A 25,867-nucleotide genomic window follows, 5' to 3' on the forward strand; every position below is an offset into this window, starting at 1 on the left:
TCCAACCTAAACTCAAGTGTTCCACTGCAGCATATACTGCATCGTGTGTTGGAGGATGGCAGGATCTCTAGAATAGGACATCCACCATCAATATTCAATAAATTAGCATTAGACCGTAAGCTAGCATCGTCCATTCTCAGCCCATTCATTTGGAATGCCTGGAGCTAGCCACCGGAGGATTGCAGCCGAGGAAATGTGCTTTGCAGCCTCCAATGAGAATTGATTATTTCCAATGTCCGGCTCAGACGCACTCAATGCCTGCTTTAAATATGGACCATTGCCTTCCTCTGTCACATCTGATGTCTGACTGCACAGTACAATGACGTTCTATTTGGGTTATTGATTCGTAAAATCCTGACTGCTATTCAAATGTATTGATGATTGATATACAAATCTAATGAAGGATGATTTTCTTGTTGTTTAATTCCTGAGACCTAATGGACTTGTCAATAGTTCATCAAGTCAGTTTTGCTTCTTGGCTGAGATTAGTCCTAGTCAGGAAAGAAGAGATTGAGGTGCATTTAATAAATCCATTGAGGTTCCTTTTAAAAAACGGTTTGTTGTCAGTTTTGCTCCCTTGGCTGCATTTCTATTAGTCATAATCTGGGATGTAAACAAATTACCAGGGGACAGATGAGAGGTGCATTTATGGGTTGATGTGGATAATGTTCTTTAGGGCATACGTTTTAAATTATTTTACAATGGAAAACAAGTATTACCCTTTCTCATTGGACAAGTCCAGGCTGTCCGTCCATGTTTCAGTCTGTTTGCTGCCTAATGAACACAACCCTGATTTGATGTGTTGTGTTTGTCTCTCTGTCTTTCGGTCCCAACAGAAGTCCACTTTAGTCATCCATATTTCATTCTATTTTCTTCCATTTGGTGTCTAATGATCATGATGTGTGTTCCTCCCTGTCTTCCAGTCTCAGCAGAAGTGCATAGCCATCTTTGCTCTGCTGTGCTGCTTCGCTGTGCTGGTGGCTCTCACCTTCTCCGCTGTAGACGTCTGGGGGGAGGACGAGGACGGAATCACAGAAGAGAACTGTAACAGACACTGTCGGTAAGAGGTACAGGAACTATAATAAAGGAACCCAGAACCAAATACTTGCGCTAGCTAAATTAAAGTCATTACAAAGGTCCAAAACAGTCAGCAGGGCTACCTATCTGTAACAAGTAAATCTACACGCCTACAACATTATTAGAATTGACAGGAGTCAAAATCTTCCAAGGCTCTAAGATGCTTTCATAAACATAGGTCTTAGATGTCTGCATCATCGATTTCAGAGATCTGAAATGATGTACGTGATTTGTATGATTAAAACTGTATGCTTTCTCAACAGCATTGTTCTTGTGGAGAACATTCCGGAGGACCTCCCCCTTTCCGTAGATGGTACAACCCACGTGCCCCTCTCCACAGGTCTCAACAGCCTGTTGGACCAGGCCAAGCACTCAGTGGAGGTGGTATCTCCCGTCTGGAACCTCAACTCATGGGACCAAGAGACATGGCCCAACTCTGGCAAACAGGTATCATGTAACAATAATGCCACTCCTTCATCTTATTCTACTTCTTCTTCTTCTTCATCATCATATATCGCAAACTATAAAACTATGGACCGTTCTACAAATGCTCTACTTTGGCAAAGTGCTATTCCATTATATCAGCATTGCGCCCAGCAGCAGAAATTGATACTAAGCCACACAAAACCTGCAACAGTTTGGATAAGGACATTCACAGAGCAGAGGGAATAATAACAGTCATACTGTACATATCCTTTTATGTCTCAGGGCCAGCTCCTGTTCCAGAGACTGCTCAACCTCAAGATTCGGGAGGTTAAATTGAAGATTGCCAGCAGTCTCACAGACTCTGCTGAACTGCAGAAACTAACAGAGCATGGTAAGTGACACTTCATTCATATCACTCCACATAATATTTAAAAACAGCAATGTGTTATTCATTGATGGCCTATAGTACTGTGTTTGCCCAATTATGCATACAGATGTAAGAGCTTAATTGAATAACTATTTTGTTGTGGAGAATTTTCCTGCAGAGCAGAAATGCAAACTTGTAGTGCATTTGAGTTTTTAAAAGGCTTCTAAAAATGGATCATTTCCACATTGAAAATTCAGACTTGATTTGGCCTAACAAAAAATATATCAACCCCTACAAAAATGTCCATTAGTTATAATCCACATAATAATTCAAATTTCCTCTTGCTGCAGGATTATTTTCCTGCTGTAGCAAACGTCCTCAAATTTAGACCCTACATCTGTAGGCTACAGTGTCTCATATTTATCTTAAGGAAAGCAGATACAGCACTTTATATAACATTTTGTCATACCCGTGGTATACTGTCTGATATACTACCGCTGTCAGCCAATCAGCATTTAGGGTTCGAACCACCCAGTTTATACAACATTTTATACAACATCCATCACTGTATGAGCTCCACTCTCACTCCTTGAGCTCTCCGGCAAACTTGAGTCCACAAGGTCAAACAACATGAATGTGCAAATGGATCCAACTTAACTGCTTCCTTGTCAAATTGCCTCCTGCCTCCAAGGCTGCCTGTACGTCTTTCTGTCAGCCACAGGCCACATTGGCCTTTCTTCTCGAATGTGGCCGTGATTTAAGGGGACAATAGAAACAGGGCTTTAGAAGCCTAAATGTTTGTCTGGAGGTTGTGCCCTTCAGCAAGGTACTGTACTGCTCCCTTCTAAACTGCTCCTGGGGTTCTACACTGAGGCCGTCCCTGTGCTTCCAATCCCTTGGAGTTGGGCTGATTAAGCAAAAAGACCCATTTCCATTCTCTCCAAGAAAATGGAGAATAAAGTATTCTTCTTCCCTGACTTCATTTTCCCCCTGCAGGTGCCGAGGTTCGCTTTGTGAATATGTCAGCTCTGACCAGAGGCGGACTGCACTCCAATTTCTGGGTTGTTGATAGGAAGCATGTGTTCATTGGCAGTGCCAGCATGGACTGGCGATCACTGTCCAAGGTACCAGTTCTAGACTAGGGTTTCCCAAACTCGGTCCCGGGTCCCCCCTGGGTGCATGTTTTGGTTTTTGCCCTAGCACTACACAGCTGATTCAAATAGCCAACTCATCATCAACCTTTGATTATTTGAATCAGCCGTGTGGTGTTAGGGCAAATACCAAAACGTGCACCCAGGGTGGGCCCCAGGACTGGGTTTGGCAAACCCTGATCTAGTCCATTAGTGATTAGAGAAGTGATTACCTGGCACTTTCATGCCGTAATGCCAGCTGGTGGTAGAACTCCCATTGAATGTAATTAACATATTGGCCAATGAGGAGTCAACACACACACACACACACACACACAGTGCAAGACAACAGAAATCTACACACTCTAGCAGAAATGTCAGCAGAGAACAGAAATTTCTCAAGGTCCTGTACATGCAATAATGAGCTGTCAGCAGTCTTTGTCAGCTGAAATAAACAGGTATATAGTCCACAAACACTGAAACAAACAATGTTTTCATCAGACAAGTATTCACTTATAGTGCACATAACTAGTGTGTTTGAGGAGTCTCTCAGCCGTCCAGTCAACACACTCATTCTCCCTTTAATAACCAGACTGTCAACCACATTGCCTCTTCCTCTCCCTCCGTCTCTTCCCTGCATCTCTCCACAGAGGAAGGAGTTGGGGGTGCTGGTTTATAACTGCAGCTGTCTGGCTATAGACCTCCATAGGGTCTTCTCCTTTTACTGGCAGCTCCAGTACAGAGACTACGTCCCTTCTATCTGGTCTAAGAGAGTCACGGCCCTCTACGGCAAGGACAACCCCGTAACGCTGTACCTCAATGATACAGAGGTTACCGCTTATGTGTCGGTGAGGATTCTTTGTTATGTACTGTGTATTACATAGAGCAGATTAGGGGAGGCTGGTGGAGGGAGGAATCGGAGTACGGGCTGCGTTCCATTTCTTCCATCCCAGGCATTACAATGAGCCTGTCCTCCGATGTATAGTGACACCAGCCACCACTGGTCTACAAACCATAACATTGTCTTGCTATAGGAGTTTTGGAGTTATGTTTTTCACTCTTGTTGAAATGGAGTAGAATAACCCTTACTAACCCTAATTTACACTAATTTACCCTAACCATAGCCCTAACTAACCCTAACTAACCCTAACCAACTTTAAATAACCCTAACTAAGCCTAAATAACCCTAACTAGCCCTAACCCTAACCATAACTAACCCTAACCCTAACTAACTTTAAATAACCCTAACTAGCCCTAACCCTAACCATAACTAACCCTAACCCTAACTAACTTTAAATAACCCTAACTAGCCCTAACCCTAACCCTAACTAACTTTAAATAACCCTAACTAAGCCTAAATAACCCTAACTAGCCCTAACCCTAACCATAACTAACCCTAACCCTAACTAACTTTAAATAACCCTAACTAGCCCTAACCCTAACCATAACTAACCCTAACCCTAACTAACTTTAAATAACCCTAACTAGCCCTAACCCTAACCATAACTAACTTTAAATAACCCTAACTAAGCATAAATAACCCTAACTAGCCCTAACCCTAACCCTAACTAGCCCTAACCCTAACTAACTTTAAATAACCCTAACTAGCCCTAACCCTAACCATAACTAACCCTAACCCTAACTAACTTTAAATAACCCTAACTAAGCCTAAATAACCCTAACTAGCCCTAACCATAACTAGCCCTAACCCTAACCATAACTACCCACAAGCAGTTTTACTAGACATATTATTACTTGACCATGCAGCTGATATTTACAAAAGGTTCTTGTACCCTAGAATGTCCTGAACTAGATGGACAAAATCTTTACAAAACATTATAACACCCATAACAGATTGCTTTATCAATTATTAAACCGACACCCATCCGGGTGATTAATCATGTAAATGTTACGCAGAGAAACAAATGAAACGTCTCCGTTGGACGCGTCAGCGTCTAATTTGACAGTAATGAATCTCTCCATCCCCCTAGGGATGATGTGTTGATCAGCTACAGAGAACACATTCATCATCATAACAGGAAGTAATGATGGTACGGCGTCCTACTGTGATGCTGCTGTTGGCAAAACCTTGCCCTCCTCCTCTGCCTCCGCTCCCCTCAGCTCACTTCTGACAATGACGCATGTTGGGGTTATGTCCGTCCTCGTTTCGCCTGCTACTCCCCCCCCCCACATCTCAGACTATGTTAAATATTGAGACTGCTTAAAATGTAGGAAATGGGAAATTGGAAAATAATCTTTGTTTTGAAAGTGTGAAATACAGGCTAAAAGGCTGTCACATAGAAGGCAGTAATAAAGTGAAGCTATGAAATGCTGAAGCTCTACTTATTGAAACAGTTGACTGTCTTTAATATAACTTGCAATCAAAACAAGTCAAATTGAATCATTTGAATGTGTGTTCTCATCTTAATTATGATTCCTTTCTTGGTTCCTTCCTTCCCTCCTCAGACCTCTCCTGACCTCTTCTGTCCTAAGGATCGGGCCAAGGACATAGATGTCATACAGCATGTGATGCAGGAGGCCAAGTTGTTCATCTACATCTCTGTCACAGACTACCTTCCCCTACTCACCAGAAGGTCTGGAGGGTCTTTAGTTTCAAGGTGATGCTTCACAATATCCGATAATGAACCTATTCATCTTTTCACAATGTGCTCATTATAGTGGGACCAATGACATAATATATGTCATACAAGCTGTAGCTATACCTTCTGCAATCTGCAATCTGAGCGCAGCCGTAGTTTGCATCTGTGCCTTGATTTATGAATTTGAGAGCCCAAACCCTCCGCTTTGTAGCAAACCAAGTGGCAGGGGTGCCATTGGCTGAAACACACATGAAGGATTGTGGCTCAAAGTGTTCTTCTAACACCCAGTGGTCCTCTGCTGTGCATCTCATTTCCTGTGACTTTGTGACCCTTCCATCGACACAGATACTGGTCTCCTATCGATGAGATGATACGTGAGGCTGTGGTCCTGCGAGGGGTCAAAGTTCGCATGCTCATTAGTTTCTGGAAGCAGACCCACCCGCTCACCTTCAACTTCGTGATGTCCCTCGAGTCACTGTGCATGGAGCTGGCCAACTGCTCCCTAGAAGTGGTGAGTGAAGGAAAAGAAAGACTGTGAAATGCCTATTAAAGAGATGTACTGTATATTACACTCCAAAATACCACGTGCTGTAGCTGGTTTTACACAATCAAGGGTGTGAGTGACTTCATCTCGACATTAGAGTACTTTTGACTACTTCTAAAACTTCTAAAACCATTGATCTTGGACTGTAATATTCCTTTCAGAATAAAGTGGCTCAGGAATTCAGATGTATGATGGCTCATAGAGTTTTAAAGCAACTTGAAGACGTACAGTGCACTAGCATTGCTTCTGTTGCGGTGGATATCAATTTGGTTTTATGACTTTAATCTTGTATTCCTGCAGAAGTTTTTTAGCAGGAGGGAGCAGATGGCTAATAGTCAACCAGGAATCAACCACAATAAGTACATGGTGACCGACAGTGCTGTGTACATAGGTCAGTGATCCAGATGTCACTGGGAATCTACTGTATCATTGATTATACAAAAATATTTATACGGAGAAGACATATTATCCTTTACTCTTAACCCCCCCCCCCCCCCCCCAAACACACACACACACACACACACACACACACACACACACATTTTGGAGATTAGCAAAGGGTCAACCACAATTCAGCACTCCCTAGAGCTAGTTTGGAATGCAGTACCTTGCTCAGGGCACAATGGGATGATATCTGATGTGCGTTGCCTCTATTTCCTCAGGTAATCACGACTGGGTGGGGAGTGAGTTTGTCTATAACGCTGGGACCGGACTCGTCATCAAACCAACACAAACTCTCAAGGAGAGGGGCGCCACAATCCTGGAACAGGTGAAGGCTGTATTCGAGAGAGACTGGCATTCGCACTACGCTAAAACCCTACAGGCCAGTAACAGGACTCCAGAGGGTAGCAAATACAGCAACCTCCACAACAACCAGAGGTCAAGAGTCTGACGGATAACAAGGAGGGCAAAGAGACCTGGAATGAGTCTAACGACCCCTATTAATAAACTATCAGCACAACTTTCCCTTTAACTTGTCATGAAACAAGGGTGTATTCACTAGGAGCTAAACGGACGCAAACAGGCCGAAAGGGGGTGGGACCGAGTTAAAATTGTCCAATATGAAACTCTCGTTTTCGTAGCAAAAATGTTTCTGTTTCAAAACATTTTACTGCGGTTTGCTGTGGTGCGTACTAATGAATGCACCCCATGTTTGATGACGGCCAAATATGGATTACCCTGAAGATGCACAAATCTGGTTATGTGGACCATTATATGCACTATTATACGCATGAGCGGCATGGAGGTCGAACATAAACGACTATTCTAATGGTGTCATTTCTTTCAGGACCTCTACATTTACACACACTGAAGTATATATGCATTTTGTATTGTTGGATTATGCATTCAGTTTGACAAGAATACCTCAGTATTTTAACCTTTTCTAATAATCTATATAACCACTAAAAAAATCATAGTAAACATAAAATGCTTTGCCTTATTTATATTTCACATGCTTACATGGAGACGACCTCTCTTTCTAGACTTATTGTCATATAAACAAATTACAATATAACTGGTAGGATGTTACCTGTGTGCAATTGCATGGCATGCCTTTTGGGGGAACTCCCAAAATGCCCAGCCCCCCCCCCCCCCCCCCCCCCCCCCCCCCTTCTCAGTACACATACACGCTCAAGGAGAAGAGGATAATTTAACCTAGAACAGAAGAATATCATTATACAGAAGCCAGTAGGCTTATGTAAGTAGGAATGATTCATTAACATACATGGAATGTACACTATATTTATGATATATTTATGATACAGTTTCGCCTTGTTGATTCATAATATAATGTGACCTTATTTTATACTTGACTGTAATAAAAACGATACCTCGTCCTTATTTCCACTGTTCTGAAACAATTCCAACTGGAAGTAGCAGAAAACAAAGGATATAATGGCCACCACTTCGGCCTAGTAAAGGGGAGAAGTGTAGGAAAATGAACCATGGGGCTTACTTTTCCCATCAGGGCTGTTATTCCCATCAGGGCTGGTTTTTTTGTTTGTTTTTTGGGGGGGGACAGTTAACTTCATACCTAAAATCTATGTTTTATAATGCTATTCTACACATTTTGTCATGAGGCTATGAGAAAATGTTGCAGTTTTAAAGTAAATTACCTACTATTTACACATTTTGCCATGAGGCTGAGAAAGAATTTAGCAGTTTATAGATCATTTCCTGCAATTCTACAGATTTTGCTATCATAAGCTCCTCCCCCCCAACAAGAAAAAGTTGTGTTATAATAATTTGGTTGGCGGCCCCCTGGAGGTCGGGGGCCCGGGGCACGTGCCTTGCGTTGGTGCCGGGCACCACATGAAGCAACATCAGGAGTGTGGTAGTACTTATTTTGAACACACGATGGTGCTATAGTATTATATTGGATATCAAATGGCTCTGGGTTGACACTGTGTAAATGGATTCAATGAGAGATGATAATTACTTTTTCATGTTCAGTTAGTTGTATGTTCACCGCAAAGTTTGATATCAACATTTTTAGTAAGTTTTATTATAGACTATTCATGTTGAAATTACAGCCTAGGCTTAGTCGTGTGGTATATTGTTATAAACATGTAATGGGGCCTATCGTTTGATAGTTTTTTTGTTTGGATTTGGATTGCAGTTTATGTATCCCCTCAACTTGCATTATACAATGTTTTACTCTTTTTCTGTCCAAATTGTATTTTGTTATAAGGGAATAGCCTTTATGTAGCCTATGGTGGTGATATGGAATGGGAAACTTGCTTTCCATTCCTGCTTCTTCTAGTGAAGAGTTGCGTGGCTTTAGCATTATCCCTGTGTTGCTTATAGTCGCTTTGTGATGAAAAGGGACCTGCGTCCTCCCAGCGATGAGGAGAGGAGGGGATGGAGAGGGTGGGGTGGGCGGGTGCCGTTGTCAGGGCAACAGATTAAGGTCAAAGATATTTTAGACAGCTCTATTAGCACTTTTTGCTCCTGCGGATTAGCACCAACTCGGGATTATTTGACATGGTGCCATTAGGGATGTGCGATGGTTTGACTGAGGTTAGTGTGTTATCAATCTCGTTTTGTCATGACACAGATACGGACCGGTGCACAGATACGATGTATTCAGAGTGAGAGATCATTGTAACTTTTTTTGCACACTTAGTGTAGCTACTTTCCCGGCACTGCGTCACTCGTAGGTTGAGTGTCCCGCAACAGAACGTCAAATTGTAGCTGGTAGATACTGATACGCGCGTGCATGTGTTTTTGTACGGGAAAGAGAGTGAGGAGTGGAGAGAAAGAGGGAGGTAACGTTAGGTATGTGCCACCTGACTGCCTGCAGATGCCTTTGCAGCAGCAGGGAATGGATCTTCCAAGGGATGTAGGTGACATAATACATTTGCGGGGGAAATGCCAATGGAATTTTTTTTGAACAATGCGTGTCCACGGCTACATATCGACACCTTTTCAAAACAAATGATGTAGCATGTTAGTTTGTGTACTAGCGACAAAAGTGCGTACGGGGTTATTATGCAGTCTCACTGCGGCTGCAGCAGGGAGCTACTTGAATTCTCAAATAGTTTTACTAAAGCGACGGGATCTTTGCCGACCACAAGAAATGCTGCAGGCTTTCCCACGGTGACAGTGGCTGTGTCCTGCGTTTCATTCACCTCTAGGGATAGGGCGAATGTTTGAATAAAGAGTGTTCTCAGTTTATCAAGCAAACGATCTCTCTTTTGACGTCTACAGAAGTCATCATCAAATCCAATATGCTTTGCTGAATAAGGATCGATCAATCATCAAGGACACCGATCAAGATGGCAAGCGAGGTTTTTCTTCCCCATCTGGAGCAATTTATGCTCAGCCCGCTTGTCATTTGGGTAAGTACCCTTCTGCATGTTAAAAATGTAGCTATGATAAATGTCCGTGGCGTTGATTTTCCTATTAATAAGCAAATCATTCTGTTTTTATTTATTATTTTGTTTAGGTGAAGACATTTGGGCAAAACGATGGGAACATGACATTGGATTATTCCGAGTTACTGGATGGGGTCATTTTGAACAAGATCATGATTCAAATGTAAGTTTAGTCTGTTTTTGTTTTGTTTAGTTGCACATTTTGCCCTATGCACTGCAGCCAATAAGGAAGTTGGCTCTATGCCGGCCTGGTGTAGCCTAATCCAAGCCAATGAGCAGCACTGTCCAGATAAAACAGTTAGTGTAGCTGGAATTTGACACATTTTGACCCAGTAGCCCACGTCAATGATTGGTTTATCACCCGCTTCTGTTCATCTGACCGCAAGCTACAGTGTTGCTCACAATGTTGCTGTGATCATCCATGCTAATAAGGAGAGAAGTTACATAATAATAGGCTATTTAACTTGGTTGTATTTTGACTATAATCTGAGTGCCAGTCTCTCTGCTATCATGCTAACTCCTTGTCAGTAGTGGTCATGTTTGGTGTGACAATGACATCAGTGGAGTTAAGAGGAGCACAAACAGATCTGGGACCAGGCTGTTTTGACTCCATTTTGACTCCATTCTGTACAAAGTGATATAACACTTAACTTGTTTGTACTCCAGTCCTCTCAGAATTTAGCTGCATTTTAGGAATGCTATTTTTAGAACTCTAAGTTGTGCTGGGTCGGTCAGGGTCATTCTGCCTGAAATTTCGTGTTTTCAGAATGAAGTTGTGTTCTTGTCTGTTTCTGCATGTTGGCTAGTGGATACAGCTGTTACTAATACAGCACAGAGCTGCTGAAGTTCTTGTTAACTAGATGCTGTCACTTACTTGCGCTGAAGGAGTTCATTGTTGTCTGTCTGTCTGTCTCGGTCAAGAATATGTACTGTAACGTTTCTAATTGGTTTCCAGAAAAGGTCGAGTCTGAGTCCCAGATCACTTCGTGCCGTCTTTCCAGGTCCCATTGCTGATGTGACAATGACGGCGACGAAGTTGACAAGACATTACGAAACAGATCTGGGACAAAATAGGTCCATAACCATCAAAGTCTTAAAGGAAGTCTTCAAGAGCTTACCGAGTAGCTTATTGTTGGGGTACCTTATGGCTGGGAGAATTATCATCATCACCCACCTAATCATCACAAACTGATGTCCCCTCTGACAGACAGTCATCAGTGTGGCGGGGGGGTTTGTTAGACCCAGGCTGTCCAATGAAAAGGCACTATAACCCCATAGAACAGCTTTTATTATGGGTAGACATAGCCTAGTTCTGAACCCGAGGTACATGCCTTTTTGGGTGTGTAATATCAATTTCTAGGACTAATGTGTTTTGTTTGAAGGGACCCAAATAACTAGAGGTTCAAACAAATATACATATCCTGTCTTCTTGGGGATAAGAGCGTCTGTCACAGTCTGGCTAAAAAACAATACACCCCCCCCCCCCCCCCACACACACACACACACACACACACACACACACATACATACATACATACATACACACACACACCACACGCATTAATTACACACACTCACATACACACACACACAATGCTGGGGCATGCCGGTGGGTTAGGTTTAGGATAATCCCTTGGATTGCATGGAGACCCTCTGGATTAGGGGCTTGTTGATAGTGTTTAGTTTTATGTGGAGAGCGAGACAGATGGCAGGGAGGGAGACAGTAGTGGCTCAGAGACCTACAGGAGACTGTGGGGTCATCCTCATTAGGGCTCACAGTAGTGAAACATTTTGCAACGGGAATCGAACATATGTGTTTCTTATTGGACCAGTTCAGGTAGTCCCTCCCTGTTTTGGAATGTTTGCTTCCATTTTCTACCTAATGAATACAGCCATGGACAGATACCAGGGTACATCCTACCTGTCACAGGAGGCTGAGGCCAAATAGGTTTAGGTCACTGTGTCAGTCAGATTGCCAGTCGTTGGGGAAATTGAAATGGCTGGGAAGGGAGTGGATGAGTGAAAGGAGGGCTCTTTTAGGTGCTAGAGTGGAGTGTTGCTAGCCTGGTCCCAGATCTGTTTGTGCTGTCTTCCCAACTCGCACGTGTCAAGGACCATAGGAGTTAGAAAAACTGAGCAAACAGATCTTGGACCAGGCTAGAGTGGAGCAGGCTGATGCTATGGCTAGAGAGCAGCTACCATTTGGCTGTGAATTCATCACGCCATGAGCCTGACAGAGGGAATGATGTAATGGGGCAGAAAAAGAGGGAGAAACAGAGAGAGCTAGAAGCAGGTTTGATGGGAGTTAAAGTCAAGTTTAGTCAGATGTACTATATCTTTATAGCACCTGGCTTACCACATAACTCACCACCTCTTTGGCTGTAGAAATAGCATCTAATACATCTTAGAAATAGCATTTATATTTAATGTCATTTCATTTCCTTCAGAAATCACACGGGTAACACTTTACCATCTTTGTGGCTGTAGCTAAAATACGTTGTTGTAATTAAGTTGCTATAACGTTATTATAATGTTTTCATTCTCCTCAGAAATCCCAAAGCGACTCTTCAGAGCGTCAACAAAGTGAACAACGACCCCAGTCAGAGGATTCTGAACCTGACCGTTCTCATCCGTCAAATCAAAACCTATTACCTAGTGAGTTACAGTTATGGATGTTCCCTCTTAGTTAAGTTTCCACCATTAAACATTCCTCCCTTTTATACTGTGTGGAACATTTGAGTTTGAAAGATTGGCAAGTCAAACCACATTCATTCTAGGGAAGGGACACACACACACACACTCACAGTCTCAAGAAATGCATGATGGGAAGGGTTAATACCCTCTAAGTGAGGAGAGCAGCTCTCTGCACATCTGGTCCACGGCCCTGGCCTGATCTGGTCGGCCACCAGGCCACCCACCAGACTGTCAACCAGGCTCTTCTTAAGACGACTGCCCTAAATATCACCACATCCATCATGTAAACATCTGTTCCATCAGTGTGTTTCGTTAGGTAGGCTACAGTAATGCCTGTGCCATCAGTGTGTGTCGTTAGGCAGTCTACAGTAACGCCTGTGCCAGACCTACAAGGCTTTGGAATGACCCATTTGGGTGGGATCACGACAGAGAGCGAGAGAGTCCCTCTCAGTCACGACTGTCTATCTGTCTAATGCTGCGGTTTGGATGTAAAAACAGAGCAATTATACAGACATAAGATCAGTAGGGATTGGGAAATAGAGAATTAAGGTTTTCTTCCAGTGGGTTAGAATATATAGTACAGTGTGAATGTGTGATAGCCCCGAGACATACTTTATATTGTTATATTTCCAGTATGGAAATCATTTTGAAACCGAATGTATGTAGCTAGTTTGTTTGTATGAAACACAATTATTCTAGTGTGTATTTATTTACAGGGCATGCATTTGTACAAACCATCATCATACAGCACACACAGTGTGTCATTACAGTATATCATCTAGAAAAATACATGAAGAATGATAGTCTTTTGAAATGATATTGTCGTAGTTTATACGTAAAGGGTCTGTGGTGTGTTTACCAGCAATCTACTTTCCCAAGGGTTTGATTTGGATTCCGGAGGGAGAGTTCAATCACTTCTAATTCTTGCTCAGCAAAAAAAAAAAAAAACAGGAAAGAAACACCAAGAACAATCAAGATATCTAATGAATTCCCCTCAGAATTCCCTATGGGCCCCGTTCAAAAAGGAGTGGATTGCAATTTGGGAGGTATGCTAAGATGGCAAATGAAGACGGCAGCTCTCCTCTCTCTGCAGTAATGTAGGCTACAATGCTTGATCAAAAGATTAAATGGAGTCTGTTTCCCAGACACTATAATTTCAGGACAGATTCAAATTCTGTCATATTTAAACATAATTATTTTGGGATGGAATTGGCCTAGTTTGTGTTAGTCTTAGATTTGTGCATTTTGTGACAGGAGTTTTAAAGATATATTATTTTTGTCATATTCAGCTGCAACGTTGCAGCTGTAATCTCTATGTCAAATTTATCCAAGTCTTATTTTGTGTGTAGTGCACCAATCACTGGTTGAAGAGATGATTTTATCTCAACTCTGCTATAAACCGCAGTCAGAAAAATTGACTTCACTTCATAATCAGATTTTAGCTCGAGGGGGAAATCAAAGTGACCCCAGAGCCCAGTCCCTTGAACATTCCTCACTGGAAATGGGTCGCGGTCACTGGAAAAATTTACTGGTTGGTTGGATGGCAGTGGTTGATTTTACTGCATCACAGCTGCATGGCTCGCCAGACTGGAACTCTCTTACTAGGTAGGGACTTTACTAATTGTTTCCTGAACTGAAGAGGGGGCCTGGTTTTCCCAATGGGAAATTAAACACTGCATTACACATTCACACCACATTAGCCTAGCTAGCCACTGTAGTGACCAACAAACAGACATGGGTTCAAATAGTATTTAGTGTCTTTCCAATACTTTCGCTGTGCTCGATTGAGCTTACCCTGGAACCAATGGAATAGTCCCTAAAGTGCAAACCCCTCCCACCTGGCACTCGACGCAGGCTAAATAAAATGTGCTACATATTTGAAAGAAAATACAAATATTTTATTTGAACTCCGGTCTGGTCAACAATTCCCCAGACTGGAAAGTGCCTTGGCACCACTGGCATTATAGGCTGAAAGGGTTATGCATAAAGAAGCACCAAAGAAACTGGCCATTTCTTACAGCCATTCTGGTCCCTCTCCGTCTGTTGGCACCAAGTCGACATATTTAAATGCCTGACTATACAATCCCAACCCTACTCATTCAGATAGCATTGGCCAGATCCCAACAGTGTTTTTTTTGTCCTCCTGTCTCACTCTTTCGTTGTCCTTTTCTGTACCCATACTCCCTCTTTCATCCCCCCTTTTCTCTCTTTCCTAGGAGACTCTGAGGCAGCTGATCATGATGCCCTTACCCAGCGTGTTGCTGCTTGGCAGGACTCCTCACTGTGGTGTGTTTGCCCACCATGCCCACACCGTCTTACATTCTGTTGAGAAACCCAAAGAGAGAACAGTACACCCTTTGAATTCTACCGGTGGCCATGGAATTCTATGTGATGTACTATAGTTCCACAGATGTAGCATCTTCATTTGATCACCCTGTTGTTGCCGGAAATGTCAAACTTTTATTGTATTCAATGTTTAAAAAGGCTTTTAAAGTTGGTCATATCCACTTAAAATGTCCGACTTGATTTTCCCCAACATTTTTATCAACCCCTACAAAAATGTTCATAAATTATAATCCACACAATAATTCACATTTCCTGTTGCTGCAGGATTCTTTTCCTTCTATGAGTAAGTGGTCAGATGACGAACCTACCTGTAGACTTGGTTTGCCAGTCACACACGTCTGTTGAGAGACTAGAAATACCAACTGTATCTGTGCTGCATAGTTAAGTACAGTTTGTAAGATGATTGACACCATCTTAGCGTTTGCAGTATCATCCTTCCATTTGTTGTCCATGACATACCATGACATAATATAATTATTCAAATGAGTAAACTGAACTCAAACCAGACCAGTTAATTTGCAATGCTGCCCTATAAATTGACCTCAAAACTCCTATAAGACAAACTTTGAGGGCCTTTGCTGTCTGTATCTTCAGCAGATGTGTAATTCAATAGCACACCATCAGTCTGATAGATGTGCTAGCCTTGGTGACAGGCTCTGGCCTGATGAGTGACCCAAATTAACACAGCAGCCTGCATCAAGTTAGACTACATCTGAATCTCCTTTAATCTGAATTTAATGTAAGGGTTGTATTTTGGGGGTTTTCTCCTCAGAGCAAAGTTTGGAGGAAATGAAGAAATTACTTCTTCTCTTATTGGGATGTGCTGTCCAGGTAGGAGGAGTTGGAGGGGTGTGTGTAGTTGTGTGTCACTGTGTGTGTAGTTGTGTGTGTTTGCTTGCTTTTATTTGTCTGAAATTCAAATGGAAAGATGTTGTTTTAGCTGGCTCATAATTGAGGATTTGAGGGGGACCCCTGTTTCACCTCACCAACAGGATGTCCGTCCCCCAGGCTAGGCTACACACACTCATTAAGACCCTAATCTACTATACCCACTGTGTGTTTTCAGTGTGAGAAGAAAGAGGAGTACATCGAACGCATCCAGACCCTCGACTTTGACACGAAAGCAGCAATAGCTGCTCATATCCAAGAGGTAGAGTATCTCGTTCCACGTTGCGCTTGTCCCTGGTCTGTGCGTGACAATGACAGCAGTGGAGTCGGCAAGACAGATCTGGGACTCAGGCTAGCTTGTTCCACATTCAGTAACATGCATGTTTCTCTTATGTGGAAGTATTAGTCATCGAGGACATGATAAGGGCAGGCTAGCCATTTGCAAACTGTTTATAACAACATGCACCAAACTGTGTTGTGATTTAAATAATGATCCTTTTTAAAAAAGCATTAGAAACATTCATTTTACAATAATCCGTTAAAGGTCCTATATAACCACCGGGCTTTTAGTAATTAACAACAACATAATAAACCCATTTGGCATGTGGGTGGTCCCGGGAATCAAACTCACTACCCTGGCATTACAAGCACCACACTCTACCAATTGAGCTACAAAGGACTACATGGTTAGCTTTTATATCACATTTATCCCACATGTATTTATTTAGGAGCACATTGTATTTAGCTAATATTAGAAATGACGTTATTATTTCCCCCAAGTAATAGAAGTTCACATGGAATTTAAGGTCATAGGTCATTTTGTAATTTTTATTAGGATCCCCATTAGCTAACACCGTAACGCTAGCTAATCTTCCTGGGGTCCAACACCAATTAACAAGACATTTACAAACAATCACAATCAAGTCTTCACAAACATTCAACATGTAGACAATACAGACAATTCAAATACCTGACAGGAAACACATTTAACATTCAGTTGATGCTTTCTATTTCCTGTCCAGTCATATGGTCTATCACATTAGATGTTATTTTATTTTATTCTTGAAGGTGGATTTACTTTTTGCCTGAGAAATATGGATTGGTAAAGAGTTCCATTCAGCTATGGCTCAATATCAAACTGTAGATTTAAGGCGATTTGTCCTTGGGTTAGGTTTTTTTAGCTGCCCTGAATTTGCCTGTCTGGTTTGGTGGTTATGCGTGTTGTTAGTATGTAATAACTGGACTGAAAAATGCAGTGTGTTTTTAAAAAATAGAACATTCCTAAAGAAAATCAGAAGACTGGATAGTAATTTGTTTTGAACGTGAAGCCATGAGAGATTCTGATGCATTTGGATAATATTCATACAGTTAGATCAATGAAGAGAATCTGGCTGCCCTGTTAGGAGCCATTTGGAGAATTTTTAGATCTTTCTTTGCTGCAGATGACCATATAACTGGACAGTACTCTAAGTGTGATAGGACCAGGGATTGACCATATAACTGGACAGTACTCTAAGTGTGATAGGACCAGGGATTGACCATATAACCAGACAGTACTCTACGTGTGATAGGACCAGGGATTGACCATATAACCAGACAGTACTCTAAGTGTTATAGGACCAGGGATTGACCATATAACTGGACAGTACTCTAAGTGTGATAGGATCAGGGATTGACCATATAACTGGACAGTAAGTGTGATAGGGGACCAGGGATTGACCATATAACTGGACAGTAAGTGTGATAGGGGACCAGGGATTGACCATATAACTGGACAGTACCCTAAGTGTGATAGGACCAGGGATTGAATCACCTGATTCAGTGTGCTAGATGTTACATACTCTGAACAGGTCACGAGCAATGCAAACTAAATGAAAAGGCTTTCGGATTCCCCAGGAACGAATACCAAAGGAACGTTCTAGCACGTGTTGTCTTGTCTGCGTGACAACAATACACAGTGTTCTGTCACTGTTACACAGCACGATCATCAAGCGCTTATTGGGAACAGTGTGCAATGTAAAATGAAAAACTGTCATTGCATTGCCAGTCTTCCATTGTAGCCAATCTAGTCACAGAGGCACTCCTACTTGGTTGCCAATAACATGGTCCAAACATTGTCATTTGAAACACATGTGCTGGGTGTTTCGCAACATTAGAGGATGTGTCTAATAACACACATAGACATTGCTAAAAGACCTGCATAATATTTCACTATACTTGACTACACACACTAACATGTTTTTAGGGTAATTTATTATGGAGTGGTACCTATGTACAGTATCATTCCACGTACTGCTTTGAGGTACATATATAGGGAGAACGGAGTGAATGGAATGGCGTCAAACCATGTGTTTGATTTATTTGATCAAATTCCACTCGTTCTGCTGCAGCCTTTACCACGAGCCCGTCCTCACCAACCTACGGTTCTGTAAATCATTGTGACTGCAACTCTCTGTTCCTCCCTGTGATTGGTCAGGTTACCCACAGTCAGGACAGTGTACTGGACCTCCACTGGCTGGAGGCCAGCGAGCTCTGTGCTGAGGACCTGGAGACCCTGTTCAGGCGCCTGGTGGACCAGAGAGACACACAGCTGGAGGTAGGGGGTTATAAATGGGTTATGGAGGGGTTATGAAGGGTTATGAATGTGTTATGTTATCCTTATGTAGGCCTGGTGGGCCAGAGAGACACACAGCTGGAGGTAGGGGGTTATAAATGGGTTATGGAGAGGTTATGAAGGGTTATGAATGTGTTATGTTATCCTTATGTAGGCCTGGTGGGCCAGAGAGACACACAGCTGGAGGTAGGGGGTTATAAATGGGTTATGGAGATGTTATGAAGGGTTATGAATGTGTTATGTTATCCTTATGTAGGCCTGGTGGGCCAGAGAGACACACAGCTGGAGGTAGGGGGTTATAAATGGGTTATGGAGAGGTTATGAAGGGTTATGAATGTGTTATGTTATCCTTATGTAGGCCTGGTGGGCCAGAGAGACACACAGCTGGGGGTAGGGGGTTATAAATGGGATATGGAGGGGTTATGAAGGGTTATGAATGTGTTATGTTATCCTTATGTAGCCCGGGTGGGCCAGAGAGACACACAGCTGGAGGTAGGGGGTTATAAATGGGATATGGAGGGGTTATGAAGGGTTATGAATGTGTTATGTTATCCTTATGTAGCCCGGGTGGGCCAGAGAGACACACAGCTGGAGGTAGGGGCCACTGTTGACACACTGCACAGTGTTTATAGGTTTGACCTTGCTGAGTCATACAAGATATTGCTGTGCCATAATATATTCTGTAATTTGACGATAATGTATTTCAATGGAATATCTTTGAGCATTGTCTTACTAGGCTTTTATAGCAGTAGTTACTGATTGACTTTTTATATTGATCTGTGATGAAATGGAGGAACTTGAAATGAAGGAACTTGAAAGGGAGGAAGTTGCACTTGAAATGACAGGAGAAGGAGTGTCATTTCCTGTCCTATTTTAATCTTTCCTCCCTCTGTTATTTTCTCCTCCCCACCCCAGACTATTTTAGAGCTAATGCAGGAGAGAGAGTCCACCCCGTCACCTTCTCCGCCCAGCGCCCAGTCCCCCAGTGACTGTCCCAGCATGCAACAGCAGGCGGCCTCCCACCAGCACCTGTCTGTGGAGCTGGCCGACTCCAAGGCCAAGGTCAGACGGCTGCGCCAGGAGCTGTGAGTAGTCAGATAAGGACACTCCCAGTCCCAACCCTCCCACTCAGTGGTCATAAAGTAACCTGGGCATGACAATGACAGCCATGGGGTTGGCAAGACAACATAAACAGATCTCGAATGCAGGCTAAGCATAAATGTATTTGAAAGGCACAATCTGTCATTTCAACAGTAATGCAGTACTGCTTCAGGACTTTCTGAGTCATCTTCCACCCAACTGCTCATTGTGTTTAGAGGATACATATGTCATTTCCCTAACCCAGCGTTAGAGGATATACTGTATTTAAGCATTCTTTAAATAACTCAAAAGCACCCTAGGGCACCTTAATTCCTTGTTTTATATTCTGTACATTTGAAATAGCATGAATAAGACCAACTCTTTTGTTAAGAATTCATTGAAAGCTAATTCTGTAAGTGCTTTTTTTTTTCTCTCAGGTTGTCTCCACATATGTTTGGAGGTTAAACAGTTGAGCTGTGAGGCAAGGCAAACGGTCGAGAGAGAGAGAGAGAGAGAGAGAGAGTCTTCCTGAACGGATACAGGAGAAGGTGTCTGGGGATAGTTTGGCCCAGATTTTCTCCCTGGCCTGCCTTGGCATGAACCTCCAGGGCCTTGCATCGCCATTGTCCCACATTCGCCCTCTGCCACCCCCCAGACCTGATTCAGCCCTCCATCTCTCCTCCTCTTCTCTCTTTTATCGCTTTCATTGTCTAACTGGGATATGCTGACTCAAGCCCCCGGGCTGTACAGCAGTACAGTATCCTCATAATGCAACCCAACACTATCTGTTCTGTTCCTAGAAATGTAATAGCTTTTTGTTGTAGTGCACATTTGATGTCAACAAAGTGATAGGTTTGTGAGAAAACATGTACGAGAGAAGCTTTTCTCCTAGGGTTCTAAAAAATAGTAATGCATGGGATGCCGTAGTACTGGCCAGTATGTTGCTACTTCCCAGAGAAGCTGGAGGTGGAGGAAGTGATGGTCATGCATGGGACCACTGAGTGGGTGCTGCAGTGTGTGGTGGAATGTGGCCAAGCAAGCAGGAGCCAGGCATCCCTTATCTGCACTCTTTAAAAAAAAAGGGTCCCAAAAGGGTTCTACAGGGAACCAAAAGGGGTTCTTCAAAGGGTTCTCTTATATAATATTAAATTGAACATGTTAAATGTCTTCTCCAAGAGCTGTATATAATGGCTGTATGACTTGACCTACTGTATCTGTCTGAGTGGATGGGGGGTAGAAGTCGGGACTGTGCGTGTGGCGTGCATGCGTTTGTGCGGCATCATTAAGAAAAGCTCTGCATATTTACACCATCCCTCTCCATTTCTTTCCCTCCCTCCCTCCCTCCCTCCCTCCCTCCCTCCCTCCCTCCCTCCCTCCCTCCCTCCCTCCCTCCATCCCTCCATCCCTCCCTCCCTCCCTCCATCCCTCCCTCCCTCCCTCCATCCCACTCAGAGAGGAGAAGAGTGAGCAGGTACTGGACTGTAGACAGGAGCTGGAGAACATGGAGGCTGAGTTCAAGAGGATTCAACAGGAGGTAGAGAGAAGTGACGCACGCACACACACACACACACACACACACACACACACACACATGGACCTCCTCTCTAACCCTCAGTAACATGACACACAGTATCCTTACTTCTATCAGAGATTATTCAGATGAATGTACACTATGCTTTAGTGTAGATAAAGCCTTAGTGCTTAGCTAGTGACAGTGGCTACACCTCAACACTGTTTTCTACAACAGTACGAAAGCTGCAGCTTGATCTCCTGAGTTCCTAAATCTGTTTTCCTGAAAGGAGAAAGAGAGATTTCTTATTTATTTCCATGCCTAAAACATGGTTCTACATCAACTGGGTTACATGGTCAGGGAAACCTCTCATACATTCAGTGAAATTCAAAGACTTTAATCTTCAATGTATAAACACAGTGTAGATAGTTTTGTTTAAACTGTAGATTTATTTTAAGACAGGAGCTACTTCCCAGCATTTTCCTCTCCCCACTTGAGAGAACTTTTGCCGTATATTTACCTCACGACGGTGTCCCATGTATGTTAAAACCCTTTCCCGTGTCGGTGTCCGTATATTTACCTCACGACGGTGTCCCATGTATGCTAAAACCCTTTCCCGTGTCGGTGTCCGTATATTTACCTCACGACGGTGTCCCGTGTATGCTAAAACCCTTTCCCGTGTCGGTGTCCGTATATTTACCTCACGACGGTGTCCCATGTATGCTAAAACCCTTTCCCGTGTCGGTGTCCGTATATTTACCTCACGACGGTGTCCCATGTATGTTAAAACTCTTTCCCGTGTCGGTGTCCGTATATTTACCTCACGACGGTGTCCCATGTATGTTAAAACTCTTTCCCGTGTCGGTGTCCGTATATTTACCTCACGACGGTGTCCCATGTATGCTAAAACGCTTTCCCGTGTCGGTGTCCGTATATTTACCTCACGACGGTGTCCCATGTATGTTAAAACCCTTTCCTGTGTCGGTGTCCGTATATTTACCTCACGACGGTGTCCCATGTATGCTAAAACCCTTTCCCGTGTCGGTGTCCGTATATTTACCTCACGACGGTGTCCCATGTATGCTAAAACCCTTTCCCGTGTCGGTGTCCGTATATTTACCTCACGACGGTATCCCATGTATGTTAAAACCCTTTCCCGTGTCGGTGTCCGTATATTTACCTCACAACGGTGTCCCATGTATGCTAAAACCCTTTCCCGTGTCGGTGTCCGTATATTTACCTCACGACGGTGTCCCATGTATGCTAAAACCCTTTCCCGTGTCGGTGTCCGTATATTTACCTCACGACGGTGTCCCATGTATGCTAAAACCCTTTCCCGTGTCGGTGTCCGTATATTTACCTCACGACGGTGTCCCGTGTATGCTAAAACCCTTTCCCGTGTCGGTGTCCGTATATTTACCTCACGACGGTGTCCCATGTATGTTAAAACCCTTTCCCGTGTCGGTGTCCGTATATTTACCTCACGACGGTGTCCCATGTATGCTAAAACCCTTTCCCGTGTCGGTGTCCGTATATTTACCTCACGACGGTGTCCCATGTATGCTAAAACCCTTTCCCGTGTCGGTGTCCGTATATTTACCTCACGACGGTGTCCCATGTATGCTAAAACCCTTTCCCGTGTCGGTGTCCGTATATTTACCTCACGACGGTGTCCCGTGTATGCTAAAACCCTTTCCCGTGTCGGTGTCCGTATATTTACCTCACGACGGTGTCCCATGTATGTTAAAACCCTTTTCCGTGTCGGTGTCCGTATATTTACCTCACGACGGTGTCCCATGTATGTTAAAACCCTTTCCCGTGTCGGTGTCCGTATATTTACCTCACGACGGTGTCCCATGTATGTTAAAACCCTTTCCCGTGTCGGTGTCCGTATATTTACCTCACGACGGTGTCCCATGTATGCTAAAACCCTTTCCCGTGTCGGTGTCCGTATATTTACCTCACGACGGTGTCCCATGTATGTTAAAACCCTTTCCTGTGTCGGTGTCCGTATATTTACCTCACGACGGTGTCCCATGTATGCTAAAACCCTTTCCCGTGTCGGTGTCCGTATATTTACCTCACGACGGTGTCCCATGTATGCTAAAACCCTTTCCCGTGTCGGTGTCCGTATATTTACCTCACGACGGTATCCCATGTATGTTAAAACCCTTTCCCGTGTCGGTGTCCGTATATTTACCTCACAACGGTGTCCCATGTATGCTAAAACCCTTTCCCGTGTCGGTGTCCGTATATTTACCTCACGACGGTGTCCCATGTATGTTAAAACCCTTTCCCGTGTCGGTGTCCGTATATTTACCTCACGACGGTGTCCCATGTATGTTAAAACCCTTTCCCGTGTCGGTGTCCGTATATTTACCTCACGACGGTGTCCCATGTATGCTAAAACCCTTTCCCGTGTCGGTGTCCGTATCAGAACTCTGTGTTGCTAGCGGAGGCCCGGTCAGCCCGTACGTACCGTGACGAGCTGGATGCCCTGAGAGAGAGGGCCATCAGGGCTGACAAGCTGGAGAGCGAGGTGGGACGATACCGCGAGAAGCTACACAACATGGAGTTCTACAAGGCCAAAGTGGAGGTATGGTAGCGTACGGAGAAACACATTCAATACTCAGACTATAGCATGATCAACAGCCACAATGAAAACAAAATACGGTTTTACCTTCAAATGTGCATTTTGTCCACTGTTAAATTTATATCAGAACGTTTCAGAATGCAAAGCACCACAGCTACTAATATTTCAAATCAATTGTTAAGGTTTTACAAATGACTGTTATCGTACTTTGCAAAAAACTTAGCTAGATCTCAAACAATACTTCACGTATTTCATCATTTAACAATTGACATTAATCTGCTGTTATCATGTACCAGACAGGGGTTTCTATGTTTGTAACAGCCTTGATTTGTGTCTCATCTTGTAGGAGCTGAAGGAGGATAACTCTGTGTTGCTGGAGACCAAGGCTGTACTGCAGCAGCAGCTGGAGGGGTGGAGGGCCCGCTCTGATAAACTACACCAGCTAGAGAAACACAGTCTGCTGCTCAACGCCAGGGTCCACGTCATGGAACAGGTAGAAAACATGGAGTATTATGCAGTGGATTACATGTATGTAAACGTTGGTCAATATCAACATTGAGGGGAAACAGGTTAAAGGTTAAGGGAAGGATGGGAAAGGGACTGGTCTTAGTGCAGGGGAGGATGTGTATTGGAAGATACATGCGATGGAACAGGTTGATGGACTAAGAGGATCATACATGCTTGGATTATGTTGGGGACATGTGTGTGCCGTGGTCAAAAGGTAATACGTTCAACGAAGATCAGATCGAGAAATAGGAAGTTGAATATCTTTAGAATAACAACGTCATCTCCCCCTCGTCCTCTCTCTCTCTCTCTCGGCCCTTCCCAGGAGAAGGAGGTGGACAGGAGGCGCATGGAGGAGCTGCAGGAGGAGAACCTGGCCCTGGAGCTGGCCCAGAGGAGGAGCATGGAGGAGTCACAGCACCTGGGATGGGAGCTGGAGCAGCTGTCCAGGAGCCCCGACAACTCACAGGGTAAAGGCTGACAGACTCTTTCTACCCACTTCCTCTGCCCTGTGGGAGCTGTGGTACTTATGGGAAGAGAAGTGACATGTGAAATATCATTCTAACGTTATGGGCTATTCTATATGGCAGTCATATCAGTCAGTCAGTCAGTCATTATCTCACCTGTCTGTTCACAGTGGAGGTTATGTAACAGTTAGTTCGTATTCCTGTCATCCTTTCGGTCTGATGGTTGTGTTCAGGTCAGAAGTCTCTGGGTGAGGAGGTGGTTGAGGGGACCAGGAGTCGTCTGCTGAGGCTGGAGAGAGAGAACCAAAGCCTGCTCAGGACCATAGAGGAACTGAGAGCTGCTGACCTCAGCCTGGGACCGCAGCACAACCATAACCATGAGCACACGTGGAGGGACGGCCAGCGACCCACAAACACGGTAACTAGCCAGGCACCACGACACAAACATGAACACAATACACGTACAACCATCAACCCACACATTCGGATTCCCGGCGACTCTATTGAACTATAGCAGTGAACGGTGCTATTTCCATGTGAAAATGTTGGCCGTGTTTCCTTGTTTATTAGGCTGAGGTGGTTAGAGAGTACCTTGGCAGTTTAGACAACACCTCCTGGGAGCAGTCTGAATTGGTCATCAAAGAGGATTGTGACATTGACATAGACACATCACATCACAGGGACCCAAAGTGCAACGGAGTGTCGGTTGACCTAGAAGGAGAGATTGACCGACTGGAGAGAGAGAGAGAGACCCTCAAGGAGAAGATGGACCTTCAGAAGCAAGAGAAAGGCCAACTCGAAGACAGAGAGTCTTGTGATCTGAGTGACCCCATGGCTGACCTGGAAGCAGAAGCTAAAGACAACACCCGCAATCTCCTTCAACCAGGCGCTTCAGTGTCTCTGACTCGTGATACCTCACCCTGCTCTAAGAACAAGAGTCCACGTCGGGAGAACAGTAGCACGGGGCTGCAGACGAGGGCTTCCTCTTCATCCACGAAGCACACAGAGCGTCTGGAAGCGAAGTGTAGAGCCCTGGACACAGAGAACCAGCGGCTTCAGGCTGCCCTGGACAACACAGGTTGGTCTTCTGGGAGAATGTTGTGGTACTGCTGTCTCTTTGTAGCGTTTGACTCTGTTGCGTTAGATACA

The 25,867-nt window shown here is 43.8% G+C and overlaps 2 protein-coding genes across 3 annotated transcripts in view; both read left to right on the forward strand.

Moving 5' to 3' along the window:
* Positions 1–929: 929 nt before the first annotated feature.
* Positions 930–7,986, forward strand: LOC139423794 (inactive phospholipase D5-like). The gene is made up of 9 exons (XM_071175427.1): positions 930–1,060; positions 1,341–1,524; positions 1,786–1,894; positions 2,867–2,994; positions 3,651–3,848; positions 5,467–5,618; positions 5,946–6,111; positions 6,445–6,535; positions 6,807–7,986. Exons 4-9 carry the CDS (start codon positions 2,890–2,892, stop codon positions 7,034–7,036), a joined length of 942 nt encoding a protein of 313 aa, XP_071031528.1. The 5' UTR covers positions 930–1,060; positions 1,341–1,524; positions 1,786–1,894; positions 2,867–2,889; the 3' UTR covers positions 7,037–7,986.
* A 1,363-nt stretch (positions 7,987–9,349) lies between these two features.
* Positions 9,350–25,867, forward strand: part of LOC139424517 (girdin-like) — a 31,024-nt gene continuing 14,506 nt past the window's right edge. The window contains exons 1-15 of one of the 2 annotated variants that reach the window (XM_071176441.1): positions 9,350–9,413; positions 9,856–9,986; positions 10,094–10,185; positions 12,572–12,677; positions 14,933–15,002; positions 15,835–15,893; positions 16,129–16,212; positions 18,427–18,546; positions 19,480–19,649; positions 21,097–21,178; positions 23,592–23,750; positions 24,094–24,240; positions 24,577–24,721; positions 24,952–25,136; positions 25,289–25,796. In XM_071176441.1, coding sequence (XP_071032542.1) covers positions 9,924–9,986; positions 10,094–10,185; positions 12,572–12,677; positions 14,933–15,002; positions 15,835–15,893; positions 16,129–16,212; positions 18,427–18,546; positions 19,480–19,649; positions 21,097–21,178; positions 23,592–23,750; positions 24,094–24,240; positions 24,577–24,721; positions 24,952–25,136; positions 25,289–25,796 — 1,990 coding nt within the window. In that variant the 5' untranslated portion in view covers positions 9,350–9,413; positions 9,856–9,923. Of the gene's footprint in view, positions 9,987–10,093; positions 10,186–12,571; positions 12,678–14,932; positions 15,003–15,834; positions 15,894–16,128; positions 16,213–18,426; positions 18,547–19,479; positions 19,650–21,096; positions 21,179–23,591; positions 23,751–24,093; positions 24,241–24,576; positions 24,722–24,951; positions 25,137–25,288; positions 25,797–25,867 lie in introns of both variants that reach the window. The other variant, XM_071176440.1, reaches the window with a different exon arrangement.

This window comes from Oncorhynchus clarkii, chromosome 13 (assembly GCF_045791955.1).
Source record: "Oncorhynchus clarkii lewisi isolate Uvic-CL-2024 chromosome 13, UVic_Ocla_1.0, whole genome shotgun sequence".
NCBI classification, from domain to species: Eukaryota; Metazoa; Chordata; class Actinopteri; order Salmoniformes; family Salmonidae; genus Oncorhynchus; species Oncorhynchus clarkii.